Raw genomic sequence first — 23380 nt, 5'->3', positions numbered from 1 at the left:
AAATTAAGTCCAGTCAAGCAGTTAATAATAGCCGTTGTAGTCAGAAAGAAGCGGATAAAATTATTTCTGTTCCGACCTGCAGCATGATTCTTACACGGGGTATGCCACAGTTAATAAACTCACGGCTTACGAAACCACTCCACAATTTTCATCAAGCAAGAAGTGAAAGTCTAGTAAAGCAAGCAGTGAGTGAGAGAGAGAGAGAGAGTAGGAACTGAGAGAGTGAAGAAAGAGTTTCAATTCAGATTTAATGGCGACCGCGTCCGGACTGATTTCTTCCATCCAATCCATCTCCACCAACCTCCTCCGCGCCATTCGAGGCACCCCTTCCAGTTCGCATCAGCAGCAGGATCCACCATCCCTTGTAACTGAGCAACAGAAAAGTGTCAGAGACTTGGAGAAGCTGAGTCGGATGCTTGCGAGGATTCAGGCCGTTCAACAGGACGCTGAAGAGAGGGAGATCCATGACTGCTCTGTTCGTCTGTGGCTGGCAGAGCTGAGAGGTGTGGCCTACAAAGCAGAGGATGTGCTGGATGAGTTCTACTACGAGGTGCTGAGATCCATAGTGGAGAGCGGAGATGCTGCCATGGAGGCTTACCATAGGGACGGGGGTATGCTTTTCTTAATGTATCATGGCAAAAAAAATAACATAGCCCAGGAAAGCTTGCTTTAAATAGGCTTGGTTACTATTCTTTCGATTTTATTTTTAGGCCATATAATTGTCATATTTTATGAATTCATTTCTGAGTGTATTTAACATCAATTTAATTTCAAATTACTCCAAAAATTATCTAAATCAAAAATTATATTGAATAAATATATTATTATTATTATTTTCAATTATGATTTTATTTATTCATATATTTTTTTTAAACTTGAAGTTAAAAATATAACATGGATATCATGCAGCTAACTTATAAATGTAATGAACTTTAGTAATATTCATTTGTCTTCACATGTTTTTTTTAAAAAAAATTATTTTTTCTTATTTTTTAGTACAAAAAAAACTTCTCGCAAAATAATCCCAATTTCCAATCCAATTCAGCCAATTCGTACCGATTCACCTGATTCCGATTTCGATTCCGATTTTTCCTTCTCTACATTTATCTTTATTGCCATAGTGACTAATTGGTAAGATAATAACATTTTCCTGAAATGTCGCATTTTTTAATCCTCATTGCCTAAAAAAGTTTATATTTATGGAAATTTAACGCATCTGCAATCCTTCCAGGACAACAACAAAGAAAATATATATATATAGAGTTAGGCTGGGGTGCTATGGATAGCATAGTGGCCTCCCGTGCTACGGCTCAATATTCAAGTTTTCAAAATCCAAACGGTCGATCCGAACCCTCCTCATATATATATATATATATAACGTAAAAAATTAATGGGGTAATTTTTCTTCACTCCACAAGGATAGTTTAGGAGACTAAGACAATTTTTTTTTTTTTTTTTTTTTGCAAAATAAAAATGGGGATAACTAAGAGAAATTTTGATATGCATTTTTATAGGGACTAAGAGAAAAATTGCTGAGATGTACGCATCATCCTCCCTTGCTTCTTATTCAGTTACTAATACCAAGGCCTCCATTCCAGATGGCATGGCTAAGGAGATCAAGGATATAACAGAGAGGTTTGAAGAGATTTCAGATGCTCGTGAGAAACTTCATTTGAGGGAGGAGGATGGGACCCGACTGGTTAGCAGTCCACAAATCCGACCACCAACCAGCTCCCATATGGATGAGAGAGCTACTTTTGGTAGGAAGGAAGAGAAGGAGGAGATCATTAGCCTCATGAATTCTTCAACCGGTCCTGATTTTATGGTTCTTCCCATTGTAGGAATGGGCGGATTCGGCAAGACCACACTTGCCCAACTTGTTTTCAATGACTCCAGGATTCATGGGTTGTTTAATAAGAGATGTTGGGTATCTGTATCTGACAATTTTGATCTAGTGCAGCTAACCAAAGCTCTCATCAACTCGCTGCATGAAAAAGGGGAAAAACCTTGTGAGTTTTCTGAGCTGAACACACTCCAAGATATTCTCAAGGAAAAAATAAGTGGTCATGGCTTGTTTCTCGTGCTAGATGATGTGTGGAATGAACAAAGAAATTTGTGGGAGCGCTTTCGAGTTGGTTTTCTTGGTGCTAAATTTGTAAGAATTCTGATGACGACTCGCAATACCTCAGTTGCTAAGATCATGCAGACAACATCACATTTTCAATTGAGTTCCTTACCCGAGGAAAATTGTTGGTCACTCTTTAAGCATTTTGCTTTTGGCAGTAGGGAGACAAGTGAAAATGCAAATCTGCATGAGATTGGTCATGGTATTGTCGAAAAGTGCAAAGGCTCACCGTTGGCGATAAAGGCACTTGGAGGCATTCTCCGTTATGAAATGGATGAAGACAAATGGAGGGAAATTTTGGAGAGTGATATATCAGAAATAGATGAGACGAGAGAGGTTATGCCAGCATTAAGGTTAAGTTACCAGAAATTGCCGCAACATCTAAAACCATGTTTTCTTTATTTATCCATATTTCCGAAAGATTTTAATTTTGAAAAAGACATGGTGATTAGGCTTTGGATGGCGCAAGGCTATATTAATGGCAATTCAAGAAATTTGAAAACATTGGAAGAGATTGGAAGCGAGTATTTTGATGAATTGCAAGGCAGATCACTTGTTGATGGTGGGCCTTCTTCCTACATCTTGCATGATTTAATACATGATTTAGCAAGATCCGTTTCTCAAGAGGCATATTGGCCAGTTGTAGAAAATGACCATGGATACAATGGTGTATGCAAAGTATGCCATCTGTACTTCACCAAGAAAGATGAATTATTGGGTTTAGTGCCCAGCACCTACAGGTCTATTAGAACTTTTGGAAAATACGAAGGGGAGTTTGACTTTTCAATCTTCTCTGAGATTGCTTGTGCGAGAGCTCTTCATTTGGTGTCTTCCTCATTGCCAAATACATTTGGCACGTTCAAGCACTTGCGCTACCTTTTTGTTTTAAATATGCAAATCAAAGTGCTTCCTGAAACTTTATGTCTTTTATACAACCTCCAAACTTTGGTTCTAGAGTGCGCTAATCTTGAGGAGTTACCCAAAAACATGAAAAACCTTATTAACCTTTGGCGCTTTGAGCTATCCAGTATTGCAATCCAGCATTTACCTGAATCTATCTTCCCACTTCCTAACCTGCAAATATTATCGTTAAGTTGCTGTGACAAAATCAAAGAATTACCAAGGGGCATAGAGCAGTCAACTAGGCTACACATTCTGGGTTTACCTTCGTTTCTTACCAACGTGCCATCAGGGATTGGAAAATTACCAACTCTCCAACAGTTATGGGGGGATTTTAAAGTCATGGATCATGAAATAAATGGGTGGGTGAGAGAGCTTAAGGATATGAATAAGTTTAGGGGACCATTGTGCATATCAGGGCTCAGAAACATTGTTGATGTGGAACTCTGCAGGAATGCTAATCTTGCATCAAAGCCAAATTTACACGAGTTAATTTTAAACTTTCAGGAAGATTGTGGTATGGAGTATTTCATAGATGATGAAGAAGAAGTATTTGAAGCACTCCATCTCCATTTAACTTGCCATTCAAGTAACAATGCAAAGAGTGAGAATGATGAAAAGATACATAATGTTGTACTCGAGAGCCTCCAACCTCATGGTAACCTCACAGAGCTTAGAATATTAAATTATGGAGGGCGAAATTTTCCTTCTTGGTTGCATAATCCATTACTTCCCAAACTGACAACTCTCACTCTTAAGTTCTATACTGAGCCTAACTACTTACCACCATTTGGTCAACTGCCACATCTTAGATTTCTGGAGATATTAGGTGGAAATCTGGGAGATGAGCCTAGAACATATTCATTGTGGGTCGAATATGATTCTTCCAAGCAGCCCAAGAAACCTAGTTACCCATCACTTAAAGAGCTCTTATTGAGGAACATGCTCAATTTGGTGGAGTGGCAAGCAAATGATGGTGACTTCCCCTGTCTTGAGCATCTCACAATAGAAAATTGCCCAAAATTGGTACATGTTCCTTTGAAGGATGTGTTACACTCCATGATCCAGATGGCTGAAATTTCTGACTGTCCCATATTGGATTTGAGAAAAAGATATCTCTATAAGGTAAAGGATCACCATGTGATAAGCATTTTAAAATCTTTTCATTATTGTACAGTCTTTAATTACACTTATATATTTTACTCATTACTCAACGTTCTTTAGTTACACTAATTGATTTTTACTCATGCAACAGAAAGATTCAATGGTGGAAGCATTGATGTTGTTTGCGAATAATGAGATCCGTTTGTTTTATGATTTTCCATCAGTCAATTTTCAATTTCCACATTTAAAAAGTCCACTTTATGAAATTCCCTTTACTCTATTCTTTACAAAAGAAGATTTTCGAGGAGTGCAATCATTAACACGTGAACCATGGGAGGGGGTGAGTTGTCAGCATATAAAACTGAATCTGGCTTCGTTGGTGAAACTGGAGATTGTGGGGTGCACAAACATCATATCAGTCATAGGGCTAGATAACCTCAGCAGCCTGAAGCACTTGTACATATCAGTCTGTCCAGAGTTATGCAATTGGAAGGACAAAACACTGCCGGTATCACTCGAGTCCCTGGAACTGAATTATTGTCCCAAGCTGAGCTCCTTGCCGTTGCTATCGGTTCAAAACCATTCCAGTACTCTCAAGGTTCTTGCGATAATCAAGTGCCCAAGGCTGGCTGTGTTGGAAGGTTTTCATGGCCTGATGAAATTGAACACTATGAATCTACTGCACTGTGAAATTTATGACTGTCCCGGATTATATTTGGGAGAAAGATATGTCTACCAGGTAGATGAGCATTTTATAATTTTTTCATTTCTCTACAATTTTTAAACACTGTTTTACTCATTACTCAACCTTCTTTACACTAATTTATTTTACTTATGCCACAGAGAGACACAACAATAAAAGAGTTGAATTTATCTGGGAATAATGAGATCCTTCTGTCAGATTCCAGGATTCCACTTCTAGAAAATCAGTTTGAACTATTCTTAACAAAAGAAGATTTTCAAGAAGTGGAATCATTAACATGTGCACCATCGGTTGGAGTGAGCTGTCAACATGTAATTCTAAATCTGGCTTCGTTGGTGATACTGGAGATTATGAGGTGCACAAACATCATATCAGTGACAGGGCTGGATAACCTCAGCACTCTCAAGTACTTGATCATATCATTCTGTTCAGAGTTATGCAATTGGAAGGATAAAACACTGCCGGTATCACTCGAGTCCCTGCAACTGAATTCTTGTCCCAAGCTGAGCTCCTTGCCGTTGCTATCGGTTCAAAACCATTCCTTGCTCCTTACCATTCATGATTGTATGCTGATGAGAGACTGGTGCCACAGAAACAGCATCACTTACTGTGAGCTCTAGCTACAACATTAAAAATAAATTATATTAAATTATTTAGAAGCTAGAGAGCCTTGACTATATAGTTTTTAATAGCAGACTCAACTGGTACCAACATTGTGGGTAAATTTTCTGAAATTCCATTATCACGCCATGATTGATTGATTCGTTAAGCATAAAAACATATGCCCAAGTTGCAGAAGAAGACCAAAATAGAAATAATGAATAGGAAAACAAGGTGATTTCCAGTGCTACAATATATTTGATTTTTGCAGAACCAGACAGCTTGTATTATACCGATGTCCAGAATAAAAATTCTCTAGAACAATCCTAACTTATCTGCATTTCATGTCTAATTTTCATTGGCAGATAATTGACAACTCCAAGAAGATGAGAAAGAAGCTAAACTGCAAAGTGCTGAACCAGAAAGTGGTAAAATCAGGCACGACCAAAAAAAAAAAAAAAAATACAAATTCGTTGGTGCCAGACCCAAAACCTCTCACCCCACATCCTGTCTGTGTCTCTCTCTCGCTCTCTCACCTCAGACCCTGATTCCAGCACAGATACGCCCCCGACCTAAGCCTCAGCTCCATCACCAGAAAAGATGCTCGCTCTCTCACCTCAGACCCTGATGCCAGCACAGATACGCCCCCGACCTAAGCCTCAGCTCCATCACCAGAAAAGATGGGCCTTGGCCCCAGCACAGACCTTGCCGTTCCCGCTTCTCCACTCTGGCGGTACTCTCTCTCTCTCTCTCTGGAACTACGATTTAGGGGTCTTTTCTGTTTAGGTTGGAAGTAGAACAGATATGCATCGTCTATTTTTTTTTTGATGTAAAAGAAAGGCCTAACATTTGAATTCGTTTTTTAATTGGGTCTATTGGTGGTTCAATTCGAGTTCTTTCCTATATCCTTCCAAATAAGCTTGGAACCAGATTATTTTTTCTTCCTACGAATTAATTTGGATTGGGGCTTAAATTTCTCAAAGCCTTAAACTTTAAGCAAGCTGACCTTATATTTGTATATTTAATTTCATAACTATATCATTGAAGACCCAGCTGTTTGCTATTTTAATTGCAGAAAATGCTCTAAGCATTAAGAGTCTCAAAACCTCAACAAGGCAGGTCTCTCCCTGTCAGTGAAGGCAAATCTCCTCTCTCTCTCTCTCTCTCTCTCTCTCTGGTACATACTACGGCTTGAATTTAATTGGGAATTTTGCAATTCGCTAGATTCTTGAACAAATTAAGAGAAATTTGAGAAACTAATAGAACAAGACAGTATTGTCCTTGCAATTTTTTGTTATATATCTGATTAGGAATTGTTTGTTGTATAAGCTTGACTGTTTTGACCTCCTCTAGTGATTTTCTGATTTTAACTTGGGCATTTGGTTGGTCAATCGAACCTTTTATTTTTTTTGTGTTATGGTCACACGAATCAGATTGTAAAAGTGCCCAATTTTAAGGGGCTTACTTGTTAACTTCCATGATTAATTAAGACAATAGAACATTGTTATACTATTAGTGATACTTTGGGGATTAATTAGCTCAGAGAAACATTTGTAATAGAGAGAACCTCTCTGCCTTTAATTTTCTTTTTCTCTGACAAGATAAAATTGCGTAAAATCAGTTAATTTACCAGTATTACTTCATTTTTGGTTAAATGATCTGATTATATGATGCGTGTGCATTTGTGGATCAAAATGGACCTTTTTCAGTAGTATTATCCAATTTGTACAATCTTCAAATCTGTACTGGTTAATTGTGGCCATGTAGATAAAAAGTGTTTTGAATGTTGCTATTAGTTTGATTAAAGTGATGACCTCTTGATCGTCTATTTTTTCGCTAAGGATAGATGTTTTCATTATTTTTCTGCCTGTCACAGCATTAATATCTGATTTTGGTAAGCTTACTCGCAGGCCATCAATCGTTCTTTTTCCTGCATTTCAAAATGTCTAATTTTCATTGGCAGTTGATTGACAACCCCAAGATAAGAAAGAAGCTAAACTGGAAGGTGCTGAACAAGAAAGTGCTAAACAGGAAAGTGGTGAACAGAGAAAGCCTCAATAAACATAGATTGTAATCCTTTTGTTATTGGGAAATACAAATTAAGTTGCCTTGTTAGTGGTGGTTATTTCCAGGACTCCATTAACAAGTATGCAAGTTTCTTACTCTTTACTCTTTTACTTGTTTTTCAATTTGTTTGTGCATCTTGCTTGTTAATTTTGTTGGATTTAGGTTTTATAGTTGGTGGAAAATTAAGTAAAAGTTGTTCATATTTTTGTCAAGGAAAAGTTGCAATAGTACCAGGTTTTTATCCTGTTGGATTAATCAAAGCTGAACAACAAATCACCTTGAAGCAGTATTAATATTAAATGTAGATTTATCTAATTTAATTTATGGCTTACTCGTAGGCTCTTCAATGTCATATTAACAGGGAAATTTGGATTCTCAAGTTCTTGATGACTTGGTAATTGGATAGCATCAACAGTACCAGCACATTTGTAATTTTGTTCTGAAGAGTGATACTTCGACAAACAATTCATGTGATTCTCTTCCTTCGGTAACATTTCTTAGACAAACAGACCATGCCTGTGATTCAATTTTATTTACAATTATTTTTTATGGACTTGTGATTATCTTCCTGTGGTAACAACCTAGCTCGGATCCAAAACTGAGGATGTTTGGGTCTAAGGGTGAATCTGTAATTATTTTGTTTTGTTGGCTCTGTTTCATGATGATAAAATTCTGGCTCCATCTTTCTAGATATATAGTGGATGGTGGAGGGGCTGGGGTTGAAGCAGGGCTTAATGTTGGAATTCTGTCATTTGGTGGGCATATTTGTAATTTTCCATGAAGTTTAATTTGCTCTGAAGAAGTATTAATCTGGCTGTATTAATTAATGATTTTGGCACTGGTGGTGCCGTACCATGCTAATTAATTGTTCTGTTCTTAGATTTATCGTGGGACTGAATCAGAAAGAGCGGTTTCTTAGTTTCGTTTACTGTCTTTTTATGTTTCATAGTTGTACAATTAGAAGTCTTCTCCGATTTCGATCCAGTTTTTTTATTCGATCATTTAGTGTCTTTTCATTTTGTCTTCAGTTAGGATGTGTGATGTGCTTTTGTTTATTTTCATGCAAGGTTACAATAATACCATGTTTTTCTATAGGATTAGTCCAAGCTGAGCTGCAAAATACCTTGAAGTGGTATTAAATAAAGATTTATGTAATCCAAATTTATGGTTTACTTGTATGTTCTTCGATGCATACATTTGGGTTCATTAGTACCAGTAAATTAATTTGTTTTTGTTTCAAAGATTGATACTTAAGCGCAAATAATGCCTTAGCAGATCAAAAAGACGTCTCATTTAAGCCCAACCTAAAGCGTGTCCTTGCAACTTGTCTAAAATAATTCCAATGTAACAACATTCACAGACAAAAGAATATATACTTTGTAATTGTCTATTACATTAATAATAGGTAAAATGCAGACCTAGGTTTTTCTGCTAGGTTTCGAGTTTTTTTCATGTACGTGCTACCTTTTGGATTTTTTTTTATTCTATAAATTAAAAAAAATCGGGAGATAAATTGCTTAAAATATTTTGTTAAAATAATTATTGATGGGTCAAAATAATAGTTAGTAGCAACTTTCTTAAAATTGGATATTTTCTTATGGAAATTAGTTGTTGGTGTATATATTTATATTTTTTGCTTAGGTTGGTACATATTTTGTGAGATATATTTTTATATACACCTAAAATCATTAATACGTGATGGGATATGCAACTCGCATCGTCGTCTAAGACACTACTGACAGAACATATACCAAAACATTTTACATAAATATTTTGATTCTTTTTAATATAAGTAAAAGTATACTGTACAATTGCAAGAAAATTTATTATCCTCATACAGTGTGTGGGCCAAGTAAAGGACCTAAGAGTATGTGGGCCTAAGATTACTTAAATCCCTTTCCATATTATTACCTGGGAAGGAATTTAGAATCTTGCCCATATATTTTCTTATCTTCAAGAGATTCATCATCTTTTTGTTAAACTTGGTTTTTGTTGCTGTTGGTAATGGAAACAGTGATCATAGAGATCACTTTATTTGGAAAAAAAAAATGAGAGTTAAAATGAAGTGAAGTGAAGATTTCGTGTACCTTGCTTTTCAATCTGCAAAGATATGAGAAAGTAAAAATTTATGTTCGGATCAAATAATTTTTATTCCAGATGTTGGTGCTCTTCAATGGATTCTGTTCTCTATGTTAGACCATGTAAATCATGTTAGACCCAAACTAATATCAGCATCGAATAATTTTATATTTCTCAGGGAAGTTATAAGATCAATTATTATTTTCATGTTTTGTTTTATCTTTCTTGGCTTCATGTAAAAGAGACTGTTGTACGTGATAGAAAAGTAGCACAACATTGTAGCGGTTTTAATCTAGTATCAAACAAAAATGCTGACACTGCCGGATCACCTACCATGCATGTTAGCAACATATATCATGTCATCTAATCCAGTTCAAGTTAAATGCTTCATCTGGAGAAATGGTTGCTTTTCAAGTGCATATTACGTGCATCGACCAAGTTAATTTGAACCCAATTCAAATCAGCAATGGACCAAGCTCTCTCGACTGTTTTCTGAAAAGTTTGACACTTGTTAGTAATTTGATCATAATTTTTTCATACAAGTTCCGATTAAAGTGATTCAAAGTTAAAGGTCTCTCAAAATTTTGAAATTTCCAAAGGTCAAAGTTTACACCTGAGAATTTTGAACACAAATTTTGGCCTATGCAAAATTCACAAATATTTATTTTTCGGTTTTGAGTGGCTTATGGCGTCCCACATTTTTTTTTTTTCAGTTTTGAGTTGCTTACGGCGTCCCACTTTGTTTTTTTTTGTTTTCATTTTGTTTTTATGATTTTGATAGTCTTATGGCGTCCCTGTGAGACACCATAACTCCTAACTGCCTTCCCATTTTTTAATTTTCAATTCAACATTTCCTATTTTTAATATTTTAATTTTTCTGAGGATATGATTTCAGTTTTAAGTGTTGATAGCTTCAACACTTTCTTTTGGTGACTCATCAGCACAGGTCAAATATTGGCTTGCTGTTTTTGCCTGTTTTGTTCAATTCCTTGTGAGAGCTGTTTCATGAGTCCCCAATTGTTGCTATCATGTATTTATGTAGTTTCATTATAAATGGATAAATGGATCCGTATAGTACCTCATTTTTTTTTTTTTTTTTAAACCTGAGAAGATGTATTAATTGTAGATTTTCTAATCTAAATTAATGGCTAGAGTTGTAAACCTTTGAATGTCATATCAACAGAGAATTTTGGGTTCACAAAGAGTACATAATTTGTGTTTTTGTTCCAAAGAGTAATTAATACTTAGGGCAAACAAAGCCTCAGCAGCCCAATATAAAGCGTGTCCGTGCAACTGGTGTAAAATAAATCCAATGTAACAACATTTCACAGAAAAAAGAAGAAGACAGTGATTGCTCCAACAAAATTTTCCTCAATTTTATTTACAATTATTTTTTACGGACTTGTTGTTCTCTCCACGTGGTAATTAATAACCAAGGCCGGATCCAAAATTGATGAATTTTGGGCCTAAGGGTAAATTTGTAATTAAATTATTGATTGGCCTACACAAATAAGCACCAAGATAAGATGGGAGGAATTTTTTTTTTTTTTTTAAGTTGCACCATTTATGTAGGACTTTTTTAGCTGATAATTTATGAGACTATATTGTGATGACTGTATATTTTATTGAGAAATGATTTTGTTCCCCTTGAATCTATCCCCTAAACGCCCCCCCGCATCTTAATACCACTTCTAACTTTTCAACTCAGTTGACTTATAACGAACCTTATCCAAATCCAAAAAAAATATCATTATTATTTACGAAACTATTTTGGAAAATGATAATGATCGTCGCAACCATCAAATAATATGTCAAGTAAATTATTTTGAGAAAATACAAAAATTGGATCGATCCAAAAGATAATATGTCAGATAATACGAAACTATTTTGAGAAACGAGAAAATTGAATCGATCCAAAAGAAATCGCACGATCAGATAATAGTAATTAAAACTGGGATCGTCGTAGCCGTCGAAGAGAAGGCCGTCGAGACATGTCGTCAGAGAGAAGGTCGGATTGTTCTCTTCCTGCACCGTAGAGATCTGACGAGGAGAGCGTGATGCACCGTCGAGATCTGACAAGATTCGGCGAGGAGAGTCCGGTGCACCATCGAGATCCGGCGGGGAGAGTGTGGTGCACCATTGGAGGGGTCTATGCTAGCCCAGCGAAAGTTGTCAAAGTAGAACATATGAATACTTTATTAGTTAGATATGAATACTTCATTTGTTAGATATGCATACTTCATGTTATATATGAATACTTCTTGGAAGAGGTGGGGTGAGAGAGATGAATCTGACAATGAATTTTGAATTGTATAAATTATTTCGAACATGTATGAATACTTCGTAATCGTCAGTATGAATACTTCTTGGAAGAGATGGGGTGAGAGAGATGAATCTGACTTTGAATTTTGAATTGTATAAATTATTTTAAACATGTATGAATACTTCGTAATCGTCAGTATGAATACTTCTTGGAAGAGATGGGGTGAGAGAGATGAATCTGACTTTGAATTTTGAATTGTATAAATTATTTTAAACATGTATGAATACTTCGTAACCGTCAGTATGAATACTTCTTGAAAGAGGTGGGGTGAGAGAGATATGCATGAAGAAGGGTCTCACTTTGAATTGTATAAATTATTTCAAACATGTATGAATACTTCATTAGTTTGATATGAATACTTCATTTGTTAGATATGCATGAAGAAGGGTCTAACTTTGAATTTTGAATTGTATATTATTTCAAACATGTATGAATACTTCGTAATCGCCAGTATGAATACTTCATTTGTTTAGATATGAATACTTCTTTATTTAGATATGAATAATATATAGATTCGCTGTAGTGGTCTCCAATCTTGGCAAATGTCACTTTCAGGCGGTTGCGGTCCCCAATCCAGACTGTCACAAGACGTCAGCGGTCCCCCTGGTCATTACTGGTCCCCTCCAACTTGTGTTTACATATGACGAATAGTTATGATAATAAGTATGAATACTATAAATCCGTTGGTATGAATATTATACGTTTTGACTATTAATAAAATAGCATTAATCTTGCTCTTTGGTGGTAGTTAACATGTTTTAACTATTTTTTTTGTCTTTTAGTGCGGGGGACAGATAGGAGACTGAACTAGGGGGACTGTTAGTCGATCCCTATTTTATTTAATTGAACAATTTTCAAGTCATGTCTCTTTGTAAGTAATGCAATTTTGATAACATAGTGTACAAATTAACGTTATCAACAATTGCAAAATGCATTTATCCATTACAAAATAAAAAATTGTAAGAGGTGAAATAAAATCAAGCAAAACTACAATTTTTTAATAACATAGTGCACAAAATAACATCTACTTAATTTGTATTTGTCTATTAGCTTAAAAAAAAGGGTAAAACACAGACCTTGGTTTGCTAGGTTCCGAATTTTCTTCATATGCATGCCAGCTTTTGGATATTATTTTTTAAATTCTACAAACACAAAAATAGGGAAATAAATTGGTTAAAATATTGAATTGTTAAAATGATATATTGACGGGTCAAAATAGTTATTAGCAACGAGAGTACACCTGTTTTTATAAATTGGAAATTTTATTATTAAAATTAGTGGTTGTTGTATATATTATATTATTTTTTAGAATTGTAAATATTTTGTGAGATGGTTTTTTATATATAGGTAAAAACATTTATATCTGTGTATTACCTTTACACATTTATATTTTGTGAGATATTTTTTCTAATTTTTTAATAACATAGGGCGCAAAACAAAAACATCTATCTGTGTATTACCTTTAAACATAAGATAAAATGCGGAACTAGGTTGCAATTAAGCTAGATTTCATCTTATTCATCTGCGTGGTACATTTTGATTTTTTTTTAAAATGCTATATATAAAAATATCAGTAGAAATTGTTTAAAAGTATTGACTTGTTAAAGAATTATTTTTTTATTTTTCTAGTAGTATTGTAGGTGGAAACTAGTAAATTAGGGAGTTATTTTTTAATTGTATTTTTTTTAGTTATGTTGAGATCCATATTTTAAAATTTATCATGTGTAAGCATAATCAGATAGCATAATTTGGATGATCACACAATGCACAAAAGAAAATGAAAATAAAATATTAAATATTTAATTAAAGACAATTGAAAGTGCATGTCAATATATTTTTTTTAAATTGCTAGTTTATATATATACTATAGCATTATAACTTGAACAGACTTATTTACTTGTTTAACATTTATCTAATTTAAAAATAAAATAAACTATTCCATAAAATAAAATAAATCTTAATAATATTAACAAAAGACAAATGAGATGTTGACAAAGTCAAACATTATTTTCTTAACTGAATTAGTTAGTTATGTGATCACTGTATGCATTTTATATGTATAAAGCTGTAGCGTGTAAACGGTGATAACAACAAGAATACAAATTAGTTTTGACCACTCTTTCTTTATCTTCTTCTCTGTGTTCACTCTTTCTCTTAAACTAGTGACAGAGTAGAGACTGAAACTGAAGAGAGAGAGAGAGTTTCAATTCAATTCAACTCGCAAATTTAATGGCGTCAGCACTGTTTTCTTCCATTCAATCCCTCTCCACCAACCTCCTTCAGGCCATTCGTGGCACCCCTTCCACTTCGCACCAGCAGGATCCATCATCCCCTGTTACCGACCAACACAAAAGTGTCAGAGAGGATTTGGAGAAGCTGAGTCGGATGCTTAGGAGGATCCAGGCCATTCAACAGGACGCTGAAGAGAGAGAGATTCATGACAGATCTGTTCGACTTTGGCTGGAGGAGCTGAGAGGTGTGGCCTACCAAGCAGAGGATGTACTGGACGAGTTCAACTACGAGGTGCTCGGATCCATCGTCGAGAGCAGTGATGCTGCTGTTGAGGCCTACCATAGGGATGAGGGTATGCTTTTAATTGTATCTTTTGGTACCTTATGCCCCTTACTTAAGTATCTTATTTGGTACTTCCATTATTGCTCACAAGTTGTTCGATGAATTGTCCGGTGACTTTTAGCACACTTCTTTTGTCGTACTGTCTCTCATATATGTATGCTAACTCATGTGAGTTGAGCTGTTTTATATTTAAATTTAATGGCAATAGTGTCTAAGTGTTAAGATGATGAGATACAGCTGCCATTGCTGCTTTGACCTTGTAAGATAAACTAACACACACGTACATATGTTATATCTTCAATTTTTAATTTCACTTGAAATCCCTCCCTAAATTGAGAAAATCCAGCAGACCTTCCTCAAGATATTCCTGATTTCTTCAAAATATTGTGTCAGACAGCTCAGGATCACAATACTTATCATTGAAACCAGCTGACCTAAAAGTAAAACCTTAAATATTAGGTTGATCTGAATGGAAAACTTCCAAAGCCTAGAATGGTAAAATATGCCCTTTTAATAATTATGTCTCATTGTATTTATTGTTGAGCACAATCTGTTTGATCAACAGTCTGAAAGACTGTCATACTGCATGGAGATGTTTTACATTTATCTCCATACATCACTACCCAGTTGAACTTCAACTAGGTAAAGGGTACAATCCTTATTGGCATAATTATTGATATAGGACTACCCTTTTCATTTTATCCAAATTTTTTTTTAATAATTAATTGTTGTGGTAAATGCCTCTTTTTTTTTTTTATCCTCTAATTGCATTTGCTACATGTGAATTCGTTATAGATTTCTTTTTGAACTCCTACAGGGAATAAGAGCAAAGTTGTAGAGAAGTACCCATCATCAGCCCCTGCATCTCCTTCATCTTTTATTACAAAGATCTCTATTCCAAGTGGAATGGCTGAGAAAATCAAGTGTATTACAGAGAGGTTTGAGGAGATATCAAATGATCGCCATGCTCTTATGTTAAGGGAGGCGGATGGGACCCGACTGGTTATTGGTCCACAAATCCGATCACCAACCAGCTCTCATGTGGATGAGAGAGCTATTTTTGGTAGGGAGGAGGAGAAGGAGAAGATCATTGGTCTCTTGCATCCTTCAAATGGTCCACAATTTATGGTTCTTCCCATTGTAGGAATGGGCGGGTTTGGTAAGACCACACTTGCCCAACTTGTTTTCAATGACTCCAGGATTCATGGGTTGTTTAATAAGAGATGTTGGGTATCTGTATCTGAAGATTTTGATCTAATGCGGCTAACCAAAGCTATTGTGGAGTCGGTGAGTGAAAAACCTTGTGAGTTTTATGAGCTAAACAAACTCCAAGATGTTCTCAAGGAAAAGATAAGTGGTCATGGCTTGTTTCTCGTGCTAGATGATGTGTGGAATGAAAAAAGAAATTTGTGGGAGTGCTTTCGAGTTGGTTTTCTTGGTGCTAAATTTGTAAGAATTATGACGACGACTCGCAATACCTCAGTTGCTAAGATCATGCAGACAACATCACCTTTTCAATTGAGTTCCTTACCCGAGGAAAATTGTTGGTCACTTTTTAAGCATTTTGCTTTTGGCAATAGGGAGACAAGTGAAAATGTAAATTTGTATGAGATTGGTCGTGGTATTGTCAAAAAGTGCAAAGGCTCACCTTTGGCGATAAAGGCACTTGGAGGCATTCTCCGTTATGAAATGGATGAAGAGAAATGGAGGGAAATTTTGGAGAGTGATATATCAGAAATAGATGAGACGGGAGAGGTTATGCCAGCATTGAGGTTAAGTTACCGGAAATTGCCACAACATCTAAAGCCATGTTTTCTTTATTTATCCATGTTTCCGAAGAATAAAACATTTGAAAAAGACATGGTGGTTAGGCTTTGGATGGCACAAGGCTATATTAATGGCAATACTCGAAATTTGAAACCATTGGAAGAGATTGGAAGCGAGTATTTTGATGAATTGGAAAGTAGATCACTTGTTAATCATTGGCTTTTATCAGAGTACATCTTGCATGATTTAATACATGATTTAGCAAGATCCGTTTCTCAAGAGGCATATTGGCCAGTTTTAGAAAATGACCAAGAATACAATGGTCCATGCAAAGTATGCCATATGTACTTCACCACGCAAGATGTATTATTGGGTTTAGTGCCCAACAACTACAGGTCTATCAGAACTTTTGTAAAAGAATACTGGTCAGAGGAGTTTGACTTTCCAATCTTCTTTGAGATCGCTTGTGCGAGAGCTCTTCATTTGTGGTATTGCTCATTGCCAAATACACTCGACACTTTGAAGCACTTGCGCTACCTTTTTGTTGAAAATATGGAAATGGAAGTGCTTCCTGAAACTTTATGCCTTCTATACAACCTCCAAACTTTGGTTCTGGAGTGCCATTTTCTCAAGGAGTTACCTGAAAACATGAAAAACCTTAGTAACCTTCAGTACTTTAAGCTGAACAGTAAGAAAATCCACCATTTACCTGAATCTATCTTCCCACTTCCTAACCTGCACACATTATCTTTAAGGTACTCTAGCGAACTCGAAGAGTTACCAAGGGGCATAGAGCAGTCAAATAGGCTACACATTCTAGATTTACCTAGATCTCGTACCAACATGCCATCTGGGGGGCTGAGAGTGCTTAAGGGTATGAATAAGCTTAGGGGATCGTTGTGCATATCAGGGCTCAGAAACATTATTGATGTGGAATTCTGCAGGAACGCCAATCTTCCATCAAAGCCAAATTTACACAAGTTATATTTAAACTTTCATGAAGATTGTGGTATGGATGAGATTGGTTTCGGAGATACACTCCATCTCCATTTAACAGACCATTCAAGAAACAATGCAAAGAGTGAGAATGATGAAAAGATACATAATTTTGTACTCCAGAGCCTCCAACCTCATGGTAACCTCACAGAGCTTGCAATATTAAATTATGAAGGGCGAGTTTTTCCTTCTTGGTTGCTTAATCCTTTACTTCCCAAACTGACAAATCTCTCTCTTAACTTCTGTACTGAGCCTAATTTCTCACCACCATTTGGTCAACTACCACATCTCAAGTATCTGGATATATCATATAAAGCTAGTGTTAGAAATGTGGGAGATGAGCCTAGCACATATTCATTGTTGGTCGAATATGATTCTTCCAAGCAGCCCAAGAAATCTAGTTACCCATCACTTGAAGTGCTCTCATTGAGGAACATGCTCAATTTGGTGAAGTGGCAGGGACATGATGGTGACTTCCCTTGTCTTAAGAAGCTCGTTTTAGAAAATTGCCCAGAATTATGGAAAATCACAACAATTCCGCAGAACGTCACGGATGTTACTTTTGCAGACTGCCCAAAATTGAAACTCCTAACATGTCCATCAGTAATAAGAAATTTGACAATTTTGAGGTGTGGCTTTCGGGAAATCATGTTACATGGAGTATGTGAGATCCTAACTATCTCAACCTGTGTAGAGCTAACCTCGATAAATTGGATGGACAGAGGCTTACATTCTGTTGGAAAAGTTAGTGTTGATATTTATGACTGTCCCATATTATATTTGGGAGAAAGATGTGTCTACCAGGTAGATGAGCATTTTATAATTTTTTCATTTCTCTACAATTTTTAAACACTCTATTTTACTCATTACTCTACCTTCTTTACGCTAATTTATTTTACTTATTCAACAGAGAGACACAACGATTAAAGAGTTGAATTTATCTGGGAATAATGAGATCCATCTGTCAGATTCCACGATTTCACTTCTAGAAAATCAGGTTAAACTATTCTTAACAAAAGAAGATTTTCCAGAAGTGGAATCATTAACATGTGCACCATCGGTTGGAGTTAACTGTCAACATGTAATTCTAAATCTGGCTTCGTTGGTGATACTGGAGATTATGAGGTGCACAAAGGTCATATCAGTGACAGGGTTGGTGAACCTCAGCAACCTCAAGCGCTTGAGCATATCATATTGTCCAGAGTTATGCAATTGGAATGATAGAACACTACCACTATCACTGGAGTCCCTTCAACTGATTTATTGTGACATGCTAAGCTCCTTGCCGTTGCTATCAGTTCAAAACCATTCGAGCTCTCTCAAGGTTCTTGTGATAATGAAGTGCCCAAGGCTGGCTGTGTTGGAAGGTTTTCATGGCCTGATGAAACTGACAACTGTGAATCTACTGCACTGTATGAACATAAGCATCTCTCCTGCTACTGAAAGCCTTCAATTCAGGCCTTCTTTTACCATTGTTGATTGTCCTCTAATGAGAGACTGGTGCCGGAGAAACAGCATCACTTACTACATGAGGACTAGGTACAACATTTAAAATAAATTATATTATATTTATTAATATCAGACCCGACCGGTACCAACGTCTTGGGTAAATTTTCTGGAATTCCATGCTTAAGCCTTGATCAATTCATAAAGCATACAAAAATATACCCTAGTTGCAGAAAAAGACAAAACAAAAGCGATATAGAATAGGAAAAACAGGTGATTTCCATTCCTAGAACTATAATGGTCGTTATAGGACCACAAAACTTTATTATACTGATATCCAGCATAAAATTCTCTAGAACAATCGTGGCTTACCTGCATGTCATGTCTAATTTTCAGTGGCAGTGTTGAATCCTATTAACAATCCCCAAGATGATAGAGAAGAAGCAGAACAGGAAAGTGCTGGAGTAACAACTAAATATTAAATATGCTGGTAAGGCCATGCACAAGACTTTTGGAACTTTGGATAAATATTGTTCATTTTAATGTATGCAAGGAATGGGCATGATATTTTCTGTTTTAATTTATGCAATCCATGGCATAAAATAGAAATATGTTAATAATTCTTGAAAATTTTATAGAATGAAGAGTTCAGTGATTATAAAAATATGTATTAATTAGGAGTTTTAAGAATTTCAAACAAATTAAGTAAAAAGCATAAGATGAATCAGCAGTTATAGTTGTTACTCATCAGGCAGATTTAGCTTAACCTACACTTTAACATAATTACATACTATCAAAGTGGATTCAGCGGACATCAATGATTTAAGATAATCTTTGGTAGCAGAACTCTTTGATAACTTGAATTGAAATTAGACGTAATTTGCTAAGCTGATAGTACAACTGAGCAACATATTGATTTATATTTCTACAACCTCCTTCTTTTTGAGTTATTTGGATTAAACTAAAGGGGATATTATTGCACACTTGAGTGAATTAAATTAAGGAGTCAACTGATATTCACTTTTTCTAAGGGTATATATGGGTAAGTGCTGCCAGAGGATATATGGGTAACATCCAGTACATGACATTTTTGCTTTGATGCAGGGTCAAGCATTCTTTTAAAGCAATTGATTGGAGATTAGACCCACAAACTGATGAGCCCATACAATCAAGCACCACGACAAAGATAGGAAGACATGGTCTTGCCGGTGCTGAGACCACTAGAGAATTTCTCTACAGCTAGTAATTCTTTTTTTCTTTTTTTTTTAAAAAGGACATAGAGAAATTACAATAAAGGCGTCTAAACTTGTCATATATAAATATGTATTCAGTGCTCCCCAAAGATTGCAGTTTCATTAAGTGGAGCCGGTATTTACTGATTAAGGTCTCACTCAATGCAGCATTTGTACCAGATTTGTTCACTAAAATTGTACTATCTGATATTTGATGTTGACACCTAAAATGCTCAATAGAGCTCGGAAATGACTAAATCCAGAAATTAAACAACATTATCGACAGAATTTAAAAAATGGGTCTCAGCATTAAATTAATGATTTTTACATGGTTGTGTTTGTATGTACTATGAAGAAGACATGAAAGTGAAGTTAGTGGAAAGGATGATATCAGGATAGAGCCAAAGCTACATAACATAGCATTTGAAAGAAGTATCAGAAGAAGAATGAATGAATGAAGAGTTCATATAATTTTATTTTGCAGTTGTGGATGCGGAGAACAGAGAAGGTGCATTATTTGTTAAACACCTCTCTCCCTGCAAGATGTTATGACCTCAATTAGAGATTCTGGTCAGTTTCAAAAATCTCAAGTCTTTTCTTAAATTTCTCTCTACTTTTGAATTGTTGTGGTAAAATGGTACTGGTAAATACCTAGTAAACTGATCAAGTGGCTAAAAGTGAAAATAACAATAGGATTTTGTGTTTCATTTCAGATAACATTCTCTGCAATGGCCTGTGCTTAATTGATGGCAACATATATATAATTATAGATTCTTAAACCGTTTGTTTCAATAAAAAAAAATTGTATCATGAATTTTATATTTTGTTTTGTTTGCTCTGTTTCATGATAAAATTCATGCTCCATCTCTCTAGATAGTGGGGTCGCTGTGAGGGTCGCTGTGATTGAAGCAGGGCTTAATGTTGGAATGCTGTCATTTGGTGGGCTTATTTGTAATTTTCCATGTAGTATAATTTTCTTGTGATGAGAAAGAGCGGTTTCTTAGTTTCGTTTAGAGTCTTTTTATGTTTGATAGTTTTACAGAATTAAAAACACTGGTTCTATTTCGATCCAATTTTTTATTCGATCATTTTATAAATCTCAATGGGATTGTGCTGACTAGTAATACTTTTAACATAGAAAGTTTATTTTTATTCTTTCACGATGATCGAGTGGACAGACCATTTAGCAAATTAAGTAGCTTATCAAACCTAATTTTGCAAATTGAGTGGGATTAGCAAATTATTGAGCAAAATGCAAATTGAGGCTATGGTACTATGCATAGCATGGATTGGTCCATACTATGGATCAATTTCTTCGCTTTCAAAATTTAAATAGTTGATCTAAACTGTTGAACATGATCTCTATATGAAAATGTACTTGCAGACTAAATTTTACATTTTTTTAGGATTTTTTAACTATTTTTTTTAAATAGATAGAAAACTACTACTTTTGAATGGTCTAGAATTTTTAAATCAAGTGATTTTCAACCTATCTAATAAAAATAGTAAAAAAATTCTAAAAAATATAAAATTTGATTTACAACTACATTTTTGTATGGACATCATATTAGATGGTTCAGATCGATCGTAAAAGACGTTGAAAAGGAAATATTGATACATAGTATGGACCAATCTACGCTATGCATAGTACCATAGCCTCACTCCAAAGATTGCAATTTCATTAAGTGGAGCTGGTAATTACTGATTAAGGCGTCAAATGCTCAATAGATCTCGGAAATGACTAAATCCTGAAATTAAACAACATTATCACTAGCATTAAATTAATGATCTTTACATGGTTGTGTATGTATGTATGTACTAGGTGAAGAAGACATGAAAGTGAAGTTAGTGGAGAAGAGAGAGACAAAGCTACATAACATAGCAGTTGAAAGAAGTATCAGAAGAAGAATGATTTAATTAATTTTGTTTTGTGTTGTGGATGTGGAGAATAGAGGGGGTGCTTTCTTTGTTCAACACCTCTCTCAAACCCTGCTAGATGTTATGACCTCAATTAGAGATGTTGGTCAGTTTCCAAAATTTCAAGAATTTTCTTCAATTTCTCTCTAGGTGTGAACTGCTGTGGCAAAATGGTACCATTAAATGCCTAGTAAACTGATCAAGTGGCTAAGAGTGAAAATAAGAATAGAATGATGTGTTTCATTCCAGATAACATTCTCTGCAACGGCCTGTGTTTAATTGATGGTAAAGTATACATAATTATAGATTCTTAAACCGTTTGTTTCAATGAAAAAATAAATTGTATCATGAATCTTATATTTTGTTTTGTTGGCTCTGTTTCTCGATAAAATTCCGGATCTGTGATGAAAGCAGGGCCTATGTTGGAATTCTGTCAGTTGGCGGGCTTATTTGCAATTTTCCATGAAGTATAATTTGCTTTGAATAAGTATTAACTTGGCTGTATTAATATTATTGGCACTGGTGATGCAGCATACCATTTGTTAATTGTTCAGTTTTCATTTTTCTTTGTTGGACTGTCAGAAATTGTCCAGTCTGTCAAACTAATCATTTGACGGTCTCGCAGTCATTATCGATTTCAAACTATTTTATTTGTGTCTATTTTTTCATATTGCCGTATTTGGCATAATTGACCAATATATATTTATATAAAAAATAGATGCAATGTGATTTAACTTCAGTTATAATGTTTACCATTTCCAATTGTAGTTGGTCTTATGTCGTAGTCCAGAAAATAATGTTTTATCTACTACCACTCTCCTAATTAACACTAATGATAGTTGTGGGATAATAAATACAAAGATTGATTGTGGCAAGACCTCTCGATGTGTGCAACTATTAGTATAGAGCACTTCACAAGTTAGCAACAGTCATATTTCTATATATATAGCTAACATAAAATCGATAATCAAATATTGTACATATATATTTTTATCTTTATATTTGTAACAAACCCCTTAATTTAAAGGGAGGTGATAATTGCATCTCAGATTCTATCTCCGGTCATATTTCTCAACTAACGACTTAGAGTTGCCGCTAGTTGGCATGTGCAAGTCTTTATACTTGTGTTTAAGTCTTAATTTATGCCTAATATATCAAGTCTTTATACATACTAGACATATCAACTTTTTATGAAGACTAGACAACTGGCACTAGTTAGGCTTTAATTTGGATTGGAATATTTCATAAATGGTATGTACAAAAATTATGACTAGTTAGTATAAAATTTTTAAAAAATTATTGATTTTAATTTTGTTTTTGGTTATTTGCATGTGGAAATTATTGCTACTATCATTATTCATATCAGATAATTTGACAATTGTGTTGAATAAGTGCTGCCAGGGGTTATATATTGGTAACATTTTTAATCTAGAGTACATGACATTCTTGCTTTGATCCAGGGTCATGAACTTTGAAGCAAATGATCTCAGATAGTTTACGCCCACCTTTTTCTGTAGTAATTAATCATTGTATTGCCTAAACAGGTA

The 23380-nt window shown here is 35.1% G+C and overlaps 3 protein-coding genes across 10 annotated transcripts in view; all 3 read left to right on the top strand.

Annotated features, from left to right (window-relative positions):
- Positions 1 to 203: 203 nt before the first annotated feature.
- LOC144554504 (putative disease resistance protein RGA3) overlaps positions 204 to 23380 on the top strand; it is a 32931-nt gene continuing 9754 nt past the window's right edge. Inside the window, exon 1 of the mRNA XM_078302817.1 lies at positions 204 to 611. Within this exon, the coding sequence (XP_078158943.1) occupies positions 251 to 611 (361 nt within the window). The 5' untranslated portion in view covers positions 204 to 250. The remainder of the gene's footprint in view (positions 612 to 23380) is intronic.
- LOC144554224 (disease resistance protein RGA2-like) lies at positions 1520 to 8510 on the top strand. Of its 2 annotated transcripts, XM_078302549.1 has the most exons (7): positions 1520 to 4150; positions 4281 to 4868; positions 4973 to 5441; positions 5798 to 6165; positions 6508 to 7578; positions 7861 to 7969; positions 8190 to 8510. In XM_078302549.1, exons 1-4 carry the CDS (start codon positions 1538 to 1540, stop codon positions 5803 to 5805), a joined length of 3678 nt encoding a protein of 1225 aa, XP_078158675.1. In that variant the 5' UTR covers positions 1520 to 1537; the 3' UTR covers positions 5806 to 6165; positions 6508 to 7578; positions 7861 to 7969; positions 8190 to 8510. The 2 variants fall into 2 exon arrangements, with proteins under 2 accessions (XP_078158675.1, XP_078158674.1); XM_078302548.1 differs by having other exon boundaries at positions 7861 to 8510.
- LOC144554222 (putative disease resistance RPP13-like protein 1) lies at positions 14074 to 21976 on the top strand. Of its 7 annotated transcripts, none has more exons than XM_078302546.1 (7): positions 14074 to 14485; positions 15293 to 18042; positions 18149 to 18777; positions 19081 to 19174; positions 19789 to 19926; positions 20401 to 20486; positions 21739 to 21976. In XM_078302546.1, the coding sequence occupies exons 1-4, from the start codon at positions 14131 to 14133 to the stop codon at positions 19100 to 19102; spliced, it is 3756 nt and encodes a 1251-aa protein (XP_078158672.1). In that variant the 5' UTR covers positions 14074 to 14130; the 3' UTR covers positions 19103 to 19174; positions 19789 to 19926; positions 20401 to 20486; positions 21739 to 21976. The 7 variants fall into 7 exon arrangements, with proteins under 7 accessions (XP_078158672.1, XP_078158670.1, XP_078158671.1 ...); XM_078302544.1 differs by having other exon boundaries at positions 20272 to 20486; XM_078302545.1 differs by lacking the exon at positions 21739 to 21976 and adding an exon at positions 20790 to 21030.

This window comes from Carex rostrata, chromosome 5, assembly GCF_964058835.1.
Source record: "Carex rostrata chromosome 5, lpCarRost1.2, whole genome shotgun sequence".
Lineage (NCBI taxonomy): Eukaryota > Viridiplantae > Streptophyta > Magnoliopsida > Poales > Cyperaceae > Carex > Carex rostrata.
Note: the sequence above shows the minus strand (reverse complement) of the source record. Positions and strands in the feature narration are given on the sequence as shown.